Source organism: Palaemon carinicauda, chromosome 11 (genome assembly GCF_036898095.1).
Source record: "Palaemon carinicauda isolate YSFRI2023 chromosome 11, ASM3689809v2, whole genome shotgun sequence".
NCBI classification, from domain to species: domain Eukaryota; kingdom Metazoa; phylum Arthropoda; class Malacostraca; order Decapoda; family Palaemonidae; genus Palaemon; species Palaemon carinicauda.
The window spans coordinates 127804064-127819063 of NC_090735.1; the positions used below are offsets into that span (position 1 = coordinate 127804064).

Sequence of the window (15000 nt, forward strand, 5' to 3'; positions counted from 1 at the left end):
ATATATGTGTGTGTGTTTATCTCTCTCTCTCTCTCTCTCTCTCTCTCTCTCTCTCTCTCTATATATATATATATATATATGGATAAGATATGAATCAGAGTTGAACGCATCAATATTAACTTCAAGAAAACCAAAATATAAACAAATCATTATTCTGAATTGCAACCAGAGTAAATAAAGGGAAAAATGCAAGACAAAATTGAACGCCACTTATCAAATGGCAACGACTTATCTCTCTCAAGCGGAAATCTGGCTTCAAGTTGCAATTCTGAACTCAATGCTTTACCTAGAATTCGGTAGGGTTTCCACCCCCACCCCCCAAAAGATTCTCACAACCCTTGATTGATGCAAAATTTCACGAGAAAGGCAATTACCATCAATCAGGTTAACTTCCTCTGCTACGTTACTCTTAAAGCGAAAATTGACGATTGATAAACATTTCTCCGTCTTTCTTGATAAGCATTAACAACACTAATACATCAGTGACTAAAAGATATGTATTTAGTACATTTGGGCGTGTGTTGTTTCGTGGATTTTAGTATAATAATCTTTCTTGATGAAACACTAGGCGACTGATGTACAGTTCTGTCGATTTACGAGAAAGTTTTAAGCATAATCTGTATTTGTGCGTGTTTTGATATTGCTTGTGAAGAAAATCACACTTTCATGAGAGAGAGAGAGAGAGAGAGAGAGAGAGAGAGAGAGAGAGATGCACAAATAAAATCACACTTCCAAGAGAGAGAGAGAGAGAGAGAGAGAGACAGAGAGAGATTGAGAGAGAGAGAGAGATGCACAAATAATCTCCCACTTCCATAAGAGAGAGAGAGAGAGAGAGAGAGAGAGAGAGAGAGAGAGAGAAGGTCCAATTACTGCATGAGAATCACGGGCCCTGAACGAGGAATATTCCGCTTCAGTTCAACCTCGCTCGAGATCATTTCTCTGCAACGGCTCCCCTGGGATCAGCTGCTATCTGCCGCACGTAAAAAAAATCTATTTTATGGCCACGCTATAAGTCAGTGAGGCGTGAAAGTTGATCTAAACAGCCTCTAAACTTCTCCTGGTTTAGCCGAGACAAGGACGGGTTTTGGATTACTTCGAAGAAGAAAGCCTGGTAAATCGTGTTAGGTCTTCTAATAATATGTGTAGGGAAACGGGACGTCATTATACTTCAATTTTGTGTCGTCAAGAAGACACTTTGGGAGTGGTTTGTGAAGATGAGAGAGAGAGAGAGAGAGAGAGAGAGAGAGAGAGAGAGCCTTACCTTATTCTACGTTTGGGTTCCCCCAGGTCTTTCAGTGTGAGGCACCTCGTATATCCACCAGAGAGTTGCTAATGCATCTTCCGGTGTATTTTGCATCTTCCAGTCTTGTATGGTCTGGGATGAGAGAGAGAGAGAGAGAGAGAGAGAGAGAGAGAGAGAGAGAGTTCTATAGTGTTGTACAAAATGTAAACCAGGAATTTCTTTGTAGATCAGCTAATTGGGTAAAAACAGATCCTTTGCACTGATTTCAGGAGTAAATCCTAAACTCATGTGTCAACAAATCAACTAAATTAGAGGTTATCTCGACCCATCCCTTTTCTTCCTTCAGTGACATTACAGACTCCTTTCCCAAGGAATTACTCTGCCCAATTGATGATTGGGGTTTGCAAATGGGGCCGAGAGGCGAGACGATCCAGGGTGCCATCTGCATGTGAAAGGCGTAGCATCGCCTCAATTGCTTCTATTGGGCGTGGATGTTTCATCTGGCCCCCCAATGAAGTCCGCCCAATTGGAAGTACTGTGCTAGTATTAGAGGCTGGTAATGGCGAAAGAAAAATGTAATAGAGGAGAAAGGGCCCAATCAGGGTTTCAATAACACACACATACACACACATATATATACACATATAAATATATATATATATATATATATATATATATAAATATATATATACATATATATATATATATATGTATATATATATATATATATATATATATACATATACATGTGTGTGTTTGTGTATGTAAAATAGAATAAAAAGATAATTAAATATATTACAAAACATCCCAATTACAAGATGGTGGACATAAATGTCTCACGGCAACAATATATACAGTATATACCAACTAAACAAACTACTGCTGACACCAGCATATATTCTAATGTATTCTAAGAATATTTTTTGAGCTTGTCTAATGAAAAAAAAAAAATATATCGCATTATGAAGACCACTTACTTCGATTAAGAATACTTTTGTGTCTTAACGGAATAGCTCAACCTTTGGGAAAGCGAGATGGAGGAAGAGGGGGACAAAGTTAGCCATTAGAGAGGACACCTTTGATTAAACAGCGGTGATGCTCCGTTAAACAGGTACATCGTCTTTAGATTTGGTGGGAGATGTATCAAGGAGATGGGTCTGTGTTGAAGGACAGTTGAGTTGAAGGTTTAAAGGTCGTTCATGAATGGCAGAGGCAAGGGACAGTGACATTGCCCTAGCAAAGAGGAAAATGACCTAGATATTGACCATGTATACATATAATTAGCGCCCAAGTCTCCTGTCCATCCAAGCTAAGACCAAGGAGGGCCAAGCAATGGCTGCTGATGACTCGGCAAGTAGACCTATAGGCTCCTACAAACCCCCATTCTTAGCTCACTAGGATGGTGAAGTTGCAGCGACCAAAGAAACTAACATGTTTTGAGCGGGACTCGAACGCGAGTCTGGCGTTCACAAAGTCCCCAGTCCATCCAAGCTATGACCAGGGAGGGCCAGGCAATGGCTGCTGATGACTCGGCAGGTAGACCTATAGGGTCCTACAAACCCCAATTCTTAGCTCACTATGATGGTGAAGTTGCAGCGACCAAATGAACTAACAAGTTTGAACAAGACTTAAGAATTAAGAAAGAAGCGTACTTGTTATCAATATAATTATTACTAGCCCCGGGGCTCCAACAGGCAAAATAGCCCAGTGAGGAAAGGAAACAAGGACAAATAAAATATCTTAAAAACAGTAGCAATATTAAAATAAATAAATATCTCCTATCTAAACTATAAAAACTTTAACGAAACAAGTTGAAGAAAAATATGATAGGATAGTGGCCGGAGGAGATCCTTTGCAATGATTTCTAACTTCATTACCTAATATTTATTTTCTAAACTTCCATCAAGTCAATAAAACCCCAAGTTATTTCAAATCTAACATTTACTTACGTAACCGTTGCTACTTACCATTTATGTAGCCTTTAAGAACAGATTAGACCCACTGAATAATTAACCTTATCGACTTCAAAACAGATGAATAAAACTCTAACGGTTCTTTGGTATTCAGTTTTTTTTTCTCTGTTGAACTACAGTCTACTGAATGACATTCCAGCAGCCTTAGTATTTGCTTATCTACAACGAATGGAGGTGATGAATGGAAATGATGAATGGAGAAATATTGATTTAAGAGCTTAAGATGAAAACGACTGGCGAAAACTAACCGAGGCCCTTTGCATCAATATGCGTAGAAGGAGATGATGATGATGATGATGATGATGATGATTAATAAACTTGACCGAATTAGAATGTTATTTTTCCTTCATTCAAAGCTGCATTCATCAATAGAACCTAATTAGGTGTTCTTTTATCAATTTGTTTTTTCAATAACGAAGCATAAAATAATATTTTCCCCATTATGAATTAGGACAATAATTTAACCTGTATTTTCATTCCATTATTTTTCATATATAGTTTAATAATTTCCTTATTTTCTTTCCTCTATGGGCTATTTTCTCTGTTGGAACCATAGGCTCGTAGCATCCTGCTTTTCCATCTAGGGTCGTAGCTTAGCAAATAACAATATGATATTATTTCTGGACATCAGCTGATCGTTTTTAAACATCTGAACATTATTCGAACACAAATAAACATTCATCAAACGTTAAAAAACTTCTCAATGCGTTGTATGAGTTATTTAGGACTATATTCCCACTTCATTGCTACTTTTACTTGTGCCATAGGCTCAAGCGAAAGATTTCACCATATCGTGACACTTCCTGTTAGAAAACAGATCAGAAAACCAGTGACCCGTAATGTAAATGGGTCTATCATCTTTAATCTCTCTCAAAATGAATCTTGTTCTAACGGCGTTCGCTTGTCCTATAAACTAAATGACGTACTTTATACAGTAAAAACATGAAAACAGGAATATTTTAATAATAATAATAATTATAAAAATGATGAAATGGCAAGAATAGTTAAGGTGCAAACTACTTACTTATCAATTCTGCTCGTAGATATTGCTAGCAGCAAAGCTTAGAGAGAAATTCATTGATTGTTCGCTTTAAACAATGGACAATTTTCTTTCGTTTAATGGGTACTGGGATGCTGGAGAAAAAGACAATAATAGCATTAAGAGACCTTACTTGTTGGGACATCCGTACTACTAATGAACAATGTTACGACCAGAAATATTACAGCGTTTGTAAAAAAAAAATGATCGAGAGAGAGAGAGAGAGAGAGAGAGAGAGAGAGAGAGAGAGAGAATCTTTTTTAGCGTAAATGGGCTTTGGGATACGTCATTTGGGAACAATTACGATATTTCGGGGAGAGAGAGAGAGAGAGAGAGAGAGAGAGAGAATCTTTTTTAGTGCAAATGGGCTTTGTGATACGTCATTTGGGAACCATTAAGATATTTCGGAGAGAGAGAGAGAGAGAGAGAGAGAGAGAGAGAGTCTTTTTAGCGTAAATGGGCTTTGTGAAACGTCATTTGGGAACCATTACGATATTTCGGAGAGAGAGAGAGAGAGAGAGGAGAGAGAGAGAGAGAGAGAGAGACCTTCGATTACTCAAAAATTCGATGCAAATCTAATTTTGCCTCCACTAACAGCAATGCATCGTTAATTTTCACAGTTAAAAGTAATTGAATTGCAACTTTCATTACCGATAATTGTTATTGTTTTGGTTCTGAAGTTTATAATGAGCAGAAACATTGTTACACGGTAAAAACGGGTTTCGTTCTCATATTGTATTATCAAAAGGACTGAACGAATTTTCTTTTTTCTTTTTTTCTTTAACGAAATTAGAGACACGAGGGAACATCTGAATGTCCTCTAATGTTGCAATGAAACCATGAAATAAAAATGAAAAAACTGACACTGACAATAATAGAGAAAAAATTTATATATTTCAGCGATTTTGTCAGCATCGGTACACTTTCAGCTTCTCACCCTTAACCCCATCTCTCTCTCTCTCTCTCTCTCTCTCTCTCTCTCTCCCTCTCTCTCTCTTTCTGACTGGTTGTTGAATGTTTATAAATCAAATTCTCATGAAAACCGTGCGATTAACAAACTCATTAACTAGTTTTATTTAAAAAACTACTTTTAAAAGACAAATTAATATAAAGAAAAAAGTTAACAAACAATTTTTTTAATTCATTCTAAATTAATACTATCAATATATATATATATATATATATACATATATATATATAAATATATATATATATATATATATTATAGATATATTATGTATACATATATATATATATATATATATACTGTGTGTGTGAGAGAGAGAGAGAGAGAGAGAGAGAGAGAGATGAATCGACATTTCTATTGCCCACCAGATCCTTCATAGCTGCTAGTAGTAACCTTCTCGAGTGTTGTTAGTAAATAAGGTACATCCCTGTTATCATTAGTGTCCTTGGCCGAGTTTGGTATCTTTTATTCAAGCGAAATCGACGCAATTCATGAAAGGATGCGATGAAAAGGAACCACTAAAGATATAATTCGACTTTGCTTCAAGGTTATGAAACTTTATTTACTGCATGAAACGCTGCTTACTTTGATTTAGAATTCAGGTTGATGGTTTATAAAATTTTATTAATTCAAGTTCTAAAAAGTGTTACGGGACTAGAAATTGAGAGAGAGAGAGAGAGAGAGAGAGAGAGAGAGAGAGAGAGAGATAACACTCCATACTTTGACTTGGAATTCAGGTTGATGGTTTATGAATTCCTGTTTTTAATTCAAGTTCTAAAAATGGTTGCAGTTTTTAGGACTAAAAATAGAGAGAGAGAGAGAGAGGAGAGAGAGAGAGAGAGAGAGAGAGAGACGTTAATCAACATTTCAATAGTTGTCATTCAACTTTTGTTATTTTGGTTCATCTTAAGTAAACTCGTTCGATTGACTGGATTTCTGAATTTGGGCAACAGAGCCCGGCGCTGGGGCCTGTGAATCCATTCAGTACCCTCCAGGTAAGCTATGAAATAAAAGTGAGAAGAGGTTGAATAAGAAAGAAGAATGAAAGAAGAAAGAAAGCGGAATGACGGTAAATTAGGACAAAAATGAAATGCAATTAGGGGCCGAAGGAACTCTGCAACTATCCCTGACTAATGCCTACAGTACACTGGGTGAGGCGCTCATACTGTACGTGGGCAAAGCATGTAAATATTCACATGCTTATTTCCCTATTGATCCTTTAAATGTTTTTCCTATTGATATTTTAGTTGACCAGTTAGAGTGGAAGTCTAGCTTATGATTGCTTCTAAAGTTAGTGAATTAAGAAGTTTGCTGGAATAGGATGTCTTGGATAGACGGCCCCAGGCTGAATTGAGTCTTTTTATAGTTTATATATGACATATCTGTTTTGACGTTGTTACTGTTTTTAGAATGATTTATTGTTAATTTATTCTCATCGTTTATCTATTTCCTTATTTCCTTTCCTCACTGGGCTATTTTCCCCTACTGGAGCCCTTGGGCTTATAGCATCTTGCTTTTCCAACTAGGGTTGTAGCTTGGCTGGTAATAATAATAATTGGACAGCGCGCATCAGGCAACCGACCCCTTAATGTAGGGATAACCGTGGGGAAGAAGATCATGTAAGGAAATTATATTTATATCTAAAACTAACGATAGATTTTTCACGTCACGATGCAAAGAACTACACTGTTAAAAATTTGCCGTAAAATAACGGTAAAAATCCTGGAAAAAATATTACAAGGCATTAACCGTTTTAAAACCGGACATATTGACGTAAAGGCGTGTCATTACAGTCACCAACCTGTAAATGATATTAACAAAGTAGGGTAGAAATTACGGTCGCCTGTATTTTACTGAAATACGCCTGAGAACCGTGGATTTTTACGGGGAATTTCCAATTAAAATAACGGTTTTTTTTTTTAAGTGTAGGCAAAAAAAAAAAAACGCATCGAGAAGATATGATAATTACTATTATTATTATTATTATTATTATTATTATTATTATTATTATTATTATTAATTGCTAAGCTACAACCCTAGTTGGAAAAGCAAGATGCTATAAGCCCAGGGGCCCCAACAGGGAAAATAGCCCAGTGAGGAAAGGAAACAAGGAAAAATTAAATATTCTAAAATCAGAATTATTAGTTTTAATCTATTATTTTGAAGAGAAATATTCTGTCTTGATAGAAAGAGAAAAAAAAGGAGAAGAAAAGGAGGCCCTGGAGTGTAAATTCAAGGCGGATTTCCTTCCCACCTGACAAAGTGAACTTCACGAGATCAATCAGAAGCGTAAATCCTCAGATTCCTGCTTTCAAATTGACCGACTTCAAAAGCGAAGCCAATCAGCACTGAAACCTGTGGGATGCTCTCTCTCTCTCTCTCTCTCTCTCTCTCTCTCTCTCTCTCTCTCTCTCTCTCTCTCTCTCTCTCTGTGTATATATATATATATATATATATATTATTACTTGCTGAGCTAGAACCCTAGTTAGAAAAGCAGGATGCTATAAGGGAAAATAGCCCAATGAGGAAAGAAAACAAGGAAACAAATTTTTAGGAACAGTAAAAGCATTAAAATAAATAATTCCTATATAAACCATAAAAACTACAACAAAATAAAAGGAACAGAAATTAGAATAGGGTGCCCGAGTGTACCCTCAAGCAAGAGAACTCTAACCCAAGAGAGAGAGAGAGAGAGAGAGAGAGAGAGAGAGAGAGAGAGAGAGAGAGAGAGAGAGAGGGAGAGCACACCAACGAAAACCAATCAGCTGGTGCTTGCACCGCGTTGTGTTGGTGTTATTGCAGGGAAGTCGATGAAAAGGGTTTGTAAGCATTGGAACAAAGAAATTTACAGAGGATTTAACGCCTGACGTGAATGTGAGGAAGTGTAATCCTGTTTTGATCATTTTTGAATTTCTTAACTTCACTGTTAAAAAATTTGCTTTAAAAAAACAGTAAATATCTGGCAATATTTATTCTAGGATTTTTACCATTCTAAAAGCGGATATATTGACGTAAAGGAGTGATATTACGGTCACCAACCAGTAAAAAATAATAACAAAGTAAGGTTAAATTACGGTCGCCGGTATTTTACTGAAATACGGCTGAAAACATATTTTCTCGGAGACTATCCGATTAAAATTAAGATTTTTTTAACAGTATTGAGGTGTGAGTGTTATTCTACGGCCATATATATTATCTAAGAGCGAATTATATGTTCATAAATCAAATAATCCGAATTCTTCTCCTTTCAGTGCCCTGATACCATGTCTTCTTTTCATTACTTTGGAATGAATGATGGAATATTGTGATTCATAAAGTCCTCAAATAAACAGAGAGAGAGAGAGAGAGAGAGAGAGAGAGAGAGAGAGAGAGAGAGAGAGAGAGAGAGAGAGAGGGGGGGGGAGGGAGGGGGATTAAAGGACAGTCGGAAGAGAAAATGAGCTGTGAAATGCTTGATACTTGCAAATGATTTTGAGCTAATTGGGAACAGTGAAGAGAAATTGCAGAAGCTTGTAATAGAGTTTTTTTAATGTGTGTGCGCGTGTGTGTGTGTGTGTGTGTGTGTGTGTATGTGTGTGTAGCTCTACATTTTTTTCACTCATACATCCAAATTCACTTCTATAAACGAGTGTTGTTAAAACTCCACCCAGCCTTTGCCTTTTTACTCATTATCCATACAATTGTTAGCTAATCCCACCCCCACCCCACCCCACCACTCTATAGATCAACCTTTTAGCTAACTATGTACTATTACGGTCTATTACATTTCTTATTCCTGATCTAGATATTAATCTTTGGCACCGTCGTTCAATTAGTTCATTATGCATGTTGCGTAAGATTTTTCATAACTCTGACCATCCTTTACATTCAGGTAATTCTAATAGCTAGGCCTTCTCCATCAAGAGGTTCAATACTACACAGTATTCTAAAAGTTTTATTCCAGCTGTTACCAAGATGTGGAATGATCTTCCTAATCGGGTAGTTGAATCAGTAGAACTTCAAAAGTTCAAAGTTAGAGCAAAAGTTTTTATGTTGACCAGGCTGACATGGGTCTTTTTATAATTTATATATGACATATCTGTTTTTGACGTCGTTAATAGTTTATATAGGACATATCTGTTTTGACGTTGTTACTGTTTTTTAGAATGATTTATTGTTAATTTATTCTCATCATTTATTTATTTCCTTATTTCCTTTCCTCACTGGGCTATTTTTCCCTATTGGAGCCCTTGGGCTTATTGCATCTTGCTTTTCCAACTAGGGTTGTAGCTTGGCTAGTAGTAGTAATAATAATAATAATAATAATAATAATAATGATAATAATAATAATACAATGCCCTGGTCTGCAATGCCCAATATTTCAGAAAAAATATTTTTTACGCTGATAATAAAAACATTTAGAAAATTACCTTCCTCGCCTCATTGATAATTTAGAATTATCTAAAATTATCATCATTTATATAATATGAATGTTAACTCTTAAATAATAATAATAATAATAATAATAAAAACATCGAAAAATGAGGATGTTTAAAATGCATAAATTATGTGACTGATTTCTACGAGAACGAGAAAATTTCAGTTAAGGAGAGTATGTATGACAATGGAAAAGGAGAGGTTAAAAGAGGACTTGATAATTAAAGGAAAGAGATTGACGACAATAGATTACAGTGGTCTACATTAGTTTATGACCACTTACGGCAGCATATTATTATTATTATTATTATTATTATTATTATTATTATTATTATTATTATTATTATTATTATTATTATTATTACTTGCTAAGCTACAACCCTACTTAGAAAATTAGGATGCTATAAGCCCAGGGGCTCAAACAGGGAAAATAGGCCAGTGACAAAAGGAAACCAGGAGAAATAAAATTTTTAAGAACAGTAACAAGTGTACCCTTAAGCAAGGGAATTCTAATTCAAACCAGTGGAAGACCATGGTGCAGAGGCTATGGCACTACCCAAGACTAGAGTAAAATGGTGATATGTCGTTTTTAATTTTTGTCATATACTCTTGTTTTCAATACATTTTTTCCGCTGTCTGAATGATTAACAGAAACTACTTTCGTTTCTTAGCCTTGATTTTTTATCTTATTTCTGTTAAGCCCTGTGTTATGTTGCAGGAACCTTGATTATATACCTCCCCTATATAAAAAAAGAAGTCGTCTGGCTATATATACAGTATATACATATATATATATATATATATATATATATATATATATATATAAATATTTCCGTTACGCTAAGCTTAGCGTAACGGAAATATATATATATATATATATATATATATATATATATACATATATATATATATATATATATATAAATATTTCCGTTACGCTAAGCTCTTCCCTTCGCTCGGGGGGGTGGGGGGGGGTAGTCATACCCTGATGAGAAGGGACTGCATATCTATTTAATATTTAACCACCATTTTTATGGGTCCTGTAATATATATATATATATATATATATATATATATATATATATATATATATATATATATATATATATCCTTTATCTGAAAATTCACGACTAAAGTGCATTACTTTGTTTTTAATTTTTCGTAGCTGTTGAATAAAAATTTCGTCCCGTTTGGTGAGACTGCAACAATCTTCATAAGAGTAAAATATCTAAAGATAATATTATAATTATCTACCTTTAATGCGGATGCAGAAAACAGCAAATTTTCCATAATGATAAAAAGTCAAGCGTGAGACAAAATCACTCCTTCTATCAAAAACGAACCTCCACTTCACTGATTTTATTAATGATGAGACGATCAAACCTCAGAAGTCGTGAGCTATTTTGATAACAATTTCGGGCTTGTTTGGTCACACTTGACTTTGTTATTAGTATGTTTCGAGACAGAGACAAGAGACGAAAAGCATGAATGGGTTGCTGTGGCCTGATTGGTAACGTCTCTGCCTGGCGTTTGCCAGTCGGGGGTTCGAGTCCCGCTCAGAGTCGCTGGTGCCATTAGTGTCTGCAACCTTACCATCTTTGTGAGCTAAGGTTGGGGGGTTTGGGGGAGCCTATAGGTCTATCTGCCGAGTCATCAGCAGCCACTGCCTGGCCCTCCCTGGTACTAGCTTGGGTGGAGAGGAGGCTTGGGTCAGTCTCTAGGGCATTGTCCTAATTGCTAGGGCAATGTCACTGTCCCTTGCCTCTGCTATTCATGAGCGACCTTTAAACCTTTAATGAATGTTCCTGAGTAATTCTTATAGTGCTATAGCATCTGCACCATGGTCTTTCACTACCTTGGGTTAGAGTTCTCTTGCTTGAGGGTACACTTGGGCACGGTATTCTGTCTTAATTCTCTTTCTCTTGTTTATATCAAGTTTTTATGGTAGTTTATATATAATAGATCTAATTTAATGATGATACTGTTCTTGAAATATTCTATTTTGATTGTTATTACTTCTCTTTGTATTTCCTTTCCTTTCCTCACTTGGCTATATTCCCCGTTGGAGCCCTTGGGCTTATAGCAACATGCTTTTCCAACTAGGGTTGTAGCTTAGCTAATAATAATAATAATAATAATAATAATAATAATAATAATAATAATAATATTTATTTTAAAGTAGGAGATTTACCAGTCCATTGAGTCTACCTCGACTCTTACAGCCTCTTACAGCTCCTGATAACAAGTGATAGCGCTATCACAAGCATAGCTTAGTTTAAGAACGATCCATGAAAGATCTCGTGATCTAAACAGCATCTTGTCTTAGATTCCATTATATTGGGACGATAAGACAATAGGTCAGGTATTGACGATATACCCTCGAGTGATTGATTAAAAAGAATACTTTACTGCGAGGTATAATTTGGAGTGGAACATGCGGGTGAATTGTTGCTATGTTCAACGCTTTTTTATCTTAAGCTTTTAGGTAAGGCCATTAAGATTGAAAAAGTACATTGATTTACTAAATATTTATCCATGTGAAAATTATGGAAAAGAAATAAAATAATTGCATTAGAGAGTTTTATTTCATTACTGGTAACCTAGCTGCATATAAACATCGTGAGGATGAATGTTATCTGTGCATACTGCTGTCCACTGATATTTACGAAACATGCTATATTTACATTTCTTGATTAAATGCCAAGCGGTTGAACGTATCTCAGTGACAGACCATTATTTATGGATCCGACATCACCAGTCGACCCAAACGTGACTGAGTACTAACGTTAGCCTAGACTCAGACAGAGAGAAGTTAATCTCCCTACTGAATTTGATAGAATGAAGTGTTTAACTTGCAATAAACACGCACTCCTTCAAAGCGTGTACTAAACAGGGTTGTGGTGGCCGATGTGGTAACGTCCCTGACTGGTAAACGCCAGACTGGGGTTCAAGTCCCGCTCAAACTCGTTAGTTTCTTTGGTCTCTGCAACGTCATTATCCTTGTGAGCTAAGGAAGGGGGGTTTGGGGCAACCTATAGGTCTCTCTGATGAGTCATCAGCAGCCATTGCCTCGCTCTTCTTGGTCCTAGCTTGGGTGGAGAGGGGGCTTGGGCACTGATCATATATATATGGTCAGTCTCTAGGCTAGGGCACTGTCCTCCTTAATAGGGCAATACCACTGCTCCCCTTGTCTCTGCCATTCGTGAATGACCTTCAAACCTTTAAACTACACAGTATACTTTGAATTACTGTAGCAGGTCAGCGAAGATTCATTAATATCTATCTTTTGGTTCCTTTCCTGTCAATGCAGAATTATTTCAATAACGATCTTCTCATATGACAAGGAAGACAGAAGGTTGGTGACGAGGACCAACTGATGTTTGGAGTAACTTTGGAGGTCTTTATAAGCATATGAATCTCTCTCTCTCTCTCTCTCTCTCTCTCTCTCTCTCTCTCTCTCTCTCTCTCTCTCTCTCTCTCTCTCCGTATAACCATAAATATATACAGTATATATGTGCATTAGTATATAGATGAGTTTACATTATATATACACATTTAGTTATTTATAAACACAGACGCATATAATAATAATAATAATAATAATAATAATAATAATAATAATAATAATAATAATAAGGATAGGGAAGTGGGGAATATGGGGAAAGGAAGAGTACCCCTGGATACAATCCAGTCTATAGCTCAAAGGCAGGTACTCGGGATGGGAAAGATTAAGGAAATAGGGAGAAAGAGAAGTACAGAAGAATAAAAGAGAGGGGCAGACCCTCTTGCGATATTAGAGAATTGGTATTATTATTTGTTTTATTTTTATATACTGTATATATATATATATATATATATATATATATATATATATATATATTATACAATAACATATATACTGTACAAGCATTATAACTGAAAACTGAACGAAAAATAGGGATAAGTAAACATCAGCCCTCAAGCAAGTTTTGAACCTATCTTCCAAATAAGTAAATAATTCCATAACTAGTCATAACCATAATCATGCCCAATGAAATGTTATAATCAATAATCACTAATGTTATCCTTTTCAGACAGAATTTGAAGCTTCTCAGGAAAGACTATTTCCTAAACAAATATGAAGTCGAAGAAGGAGACACTTATTGAAACGCAGCCGAAAATCAGTGTTACCAATGGTCCAGCTAAACAGAATGAAGAAGCAGAAGGCAATGGCTTCCTACAGCACACCAAGGAGCTGGAAATCGACGATCCTGATATGAAGGATACGAAATGTGGCATCGGCCAGTGGGAGCCAAAATGGATGCAGGTAGGTTGAGGTGGTCTGTCATTCTCAATTAGGTTGTACAGTACATGGGAGTATGCGAGAAAATTGTGAAATAAAGGGTGTTATGATATCGCTAATCTAACAATTATAATGTAGTACTTTGGCCAAGGCACCAGCCACCCGATGAGATACTACCGCTAGAGAGTTAAGGGGTCTTTGACTGGCCAGACATTGGTCCCTTCTCTCTGGTTACGGTTCGTTTTCCATTTGCCTACACAGACAACGATTAGTCTAGCCTATTCTTTACATTTTCTCCTCTGTCCTCATACACCTGACAACACTGAGATTAACAAACAATTCTTCTCTCAAGAGGTTAACTAATGCACTGCAATTGTTCAGTGGCCACATTCCTCTTGGTAAGGGTAGGAGAGACTCTTTAGCTATAGTAAGCAGCTCCTCTAGGAGAAGGACACTCCAAAATCAAACCATTGTTCTATAGTCTTGAGTAGTAATAGGACAGATAACACAGTATGATTCTTCAAATGTACAGTATATGGTTGGGTAGTGTAGCCTATGAATAAAAGAATTTTGTGGGGTCTTGCGTCGCACCTGAGCATTCTGACTGAATGGGGCCACATAAACAGACTACAAAGCAAGAGCACTACTGACAGCTGTTTTTACGCTATTCATACATACCAATGGTATGATTACTGCTTTCAAGAGCATTTGTTGGTTTAAAAAAAAAAAAAAGTTTAACTGCACCTGCTATCTCTTTCAGCCTTCGCTTGTTTGCTTTTTCTTATGTGAATTTCGTTTATTTAAGTTTTCACACATAAGGTCGAGTTTTTTTCCTTTCTTTTTCAAGTTTTTACACACGAGGTCGAGTTTTTTTCCTTTCTTTTTTAAGTTTTTACACACGAGGTCGAGTTTTTTTTCCTTTCTTTTTTAAGTTTTTACACACGAGGTCGAGTTTTTTTCCTTTATTTTTTAAGTTTTTACACACGAGGTCGAGTTTTTTTCCTTTCTTTTCTAAGTTTTTACACACGAGGTCGAGTTTTTTTCCTTTCTTTTTTAAGTTTTTACACACGAGGTCGAGTT

At 36.1% G+C, this 15000-nt stretch overlaps 1 protein-coding gene across 2 annotated transcripts in view; it reads left to right on the plus strand.

Annotated features, from left to right (window-relative positions):
• LOC137650201 (solute carrier organic anion transporter family member 74D-like) overlaps positions 1-15000 on the plus strand; it is a 407823-nt gene that overhangs the window by 340957 nt on the left and 51866 nt on the right. For both annotated transcript variants that reach the window (XM_068383387.1, XM_068383386.1), the window contains exon 2: positions 13712-13944. In XM_068383387.1, coding sequence (XP_068239488.1) covers positions 13756-13944 — 189 coding nt within the window. In that variant the 5' untranslated portion in view covers positions 13712-13755. The remainder of the gene's footprint in view (positions 1-13711; positions 13945-15000) is intronic.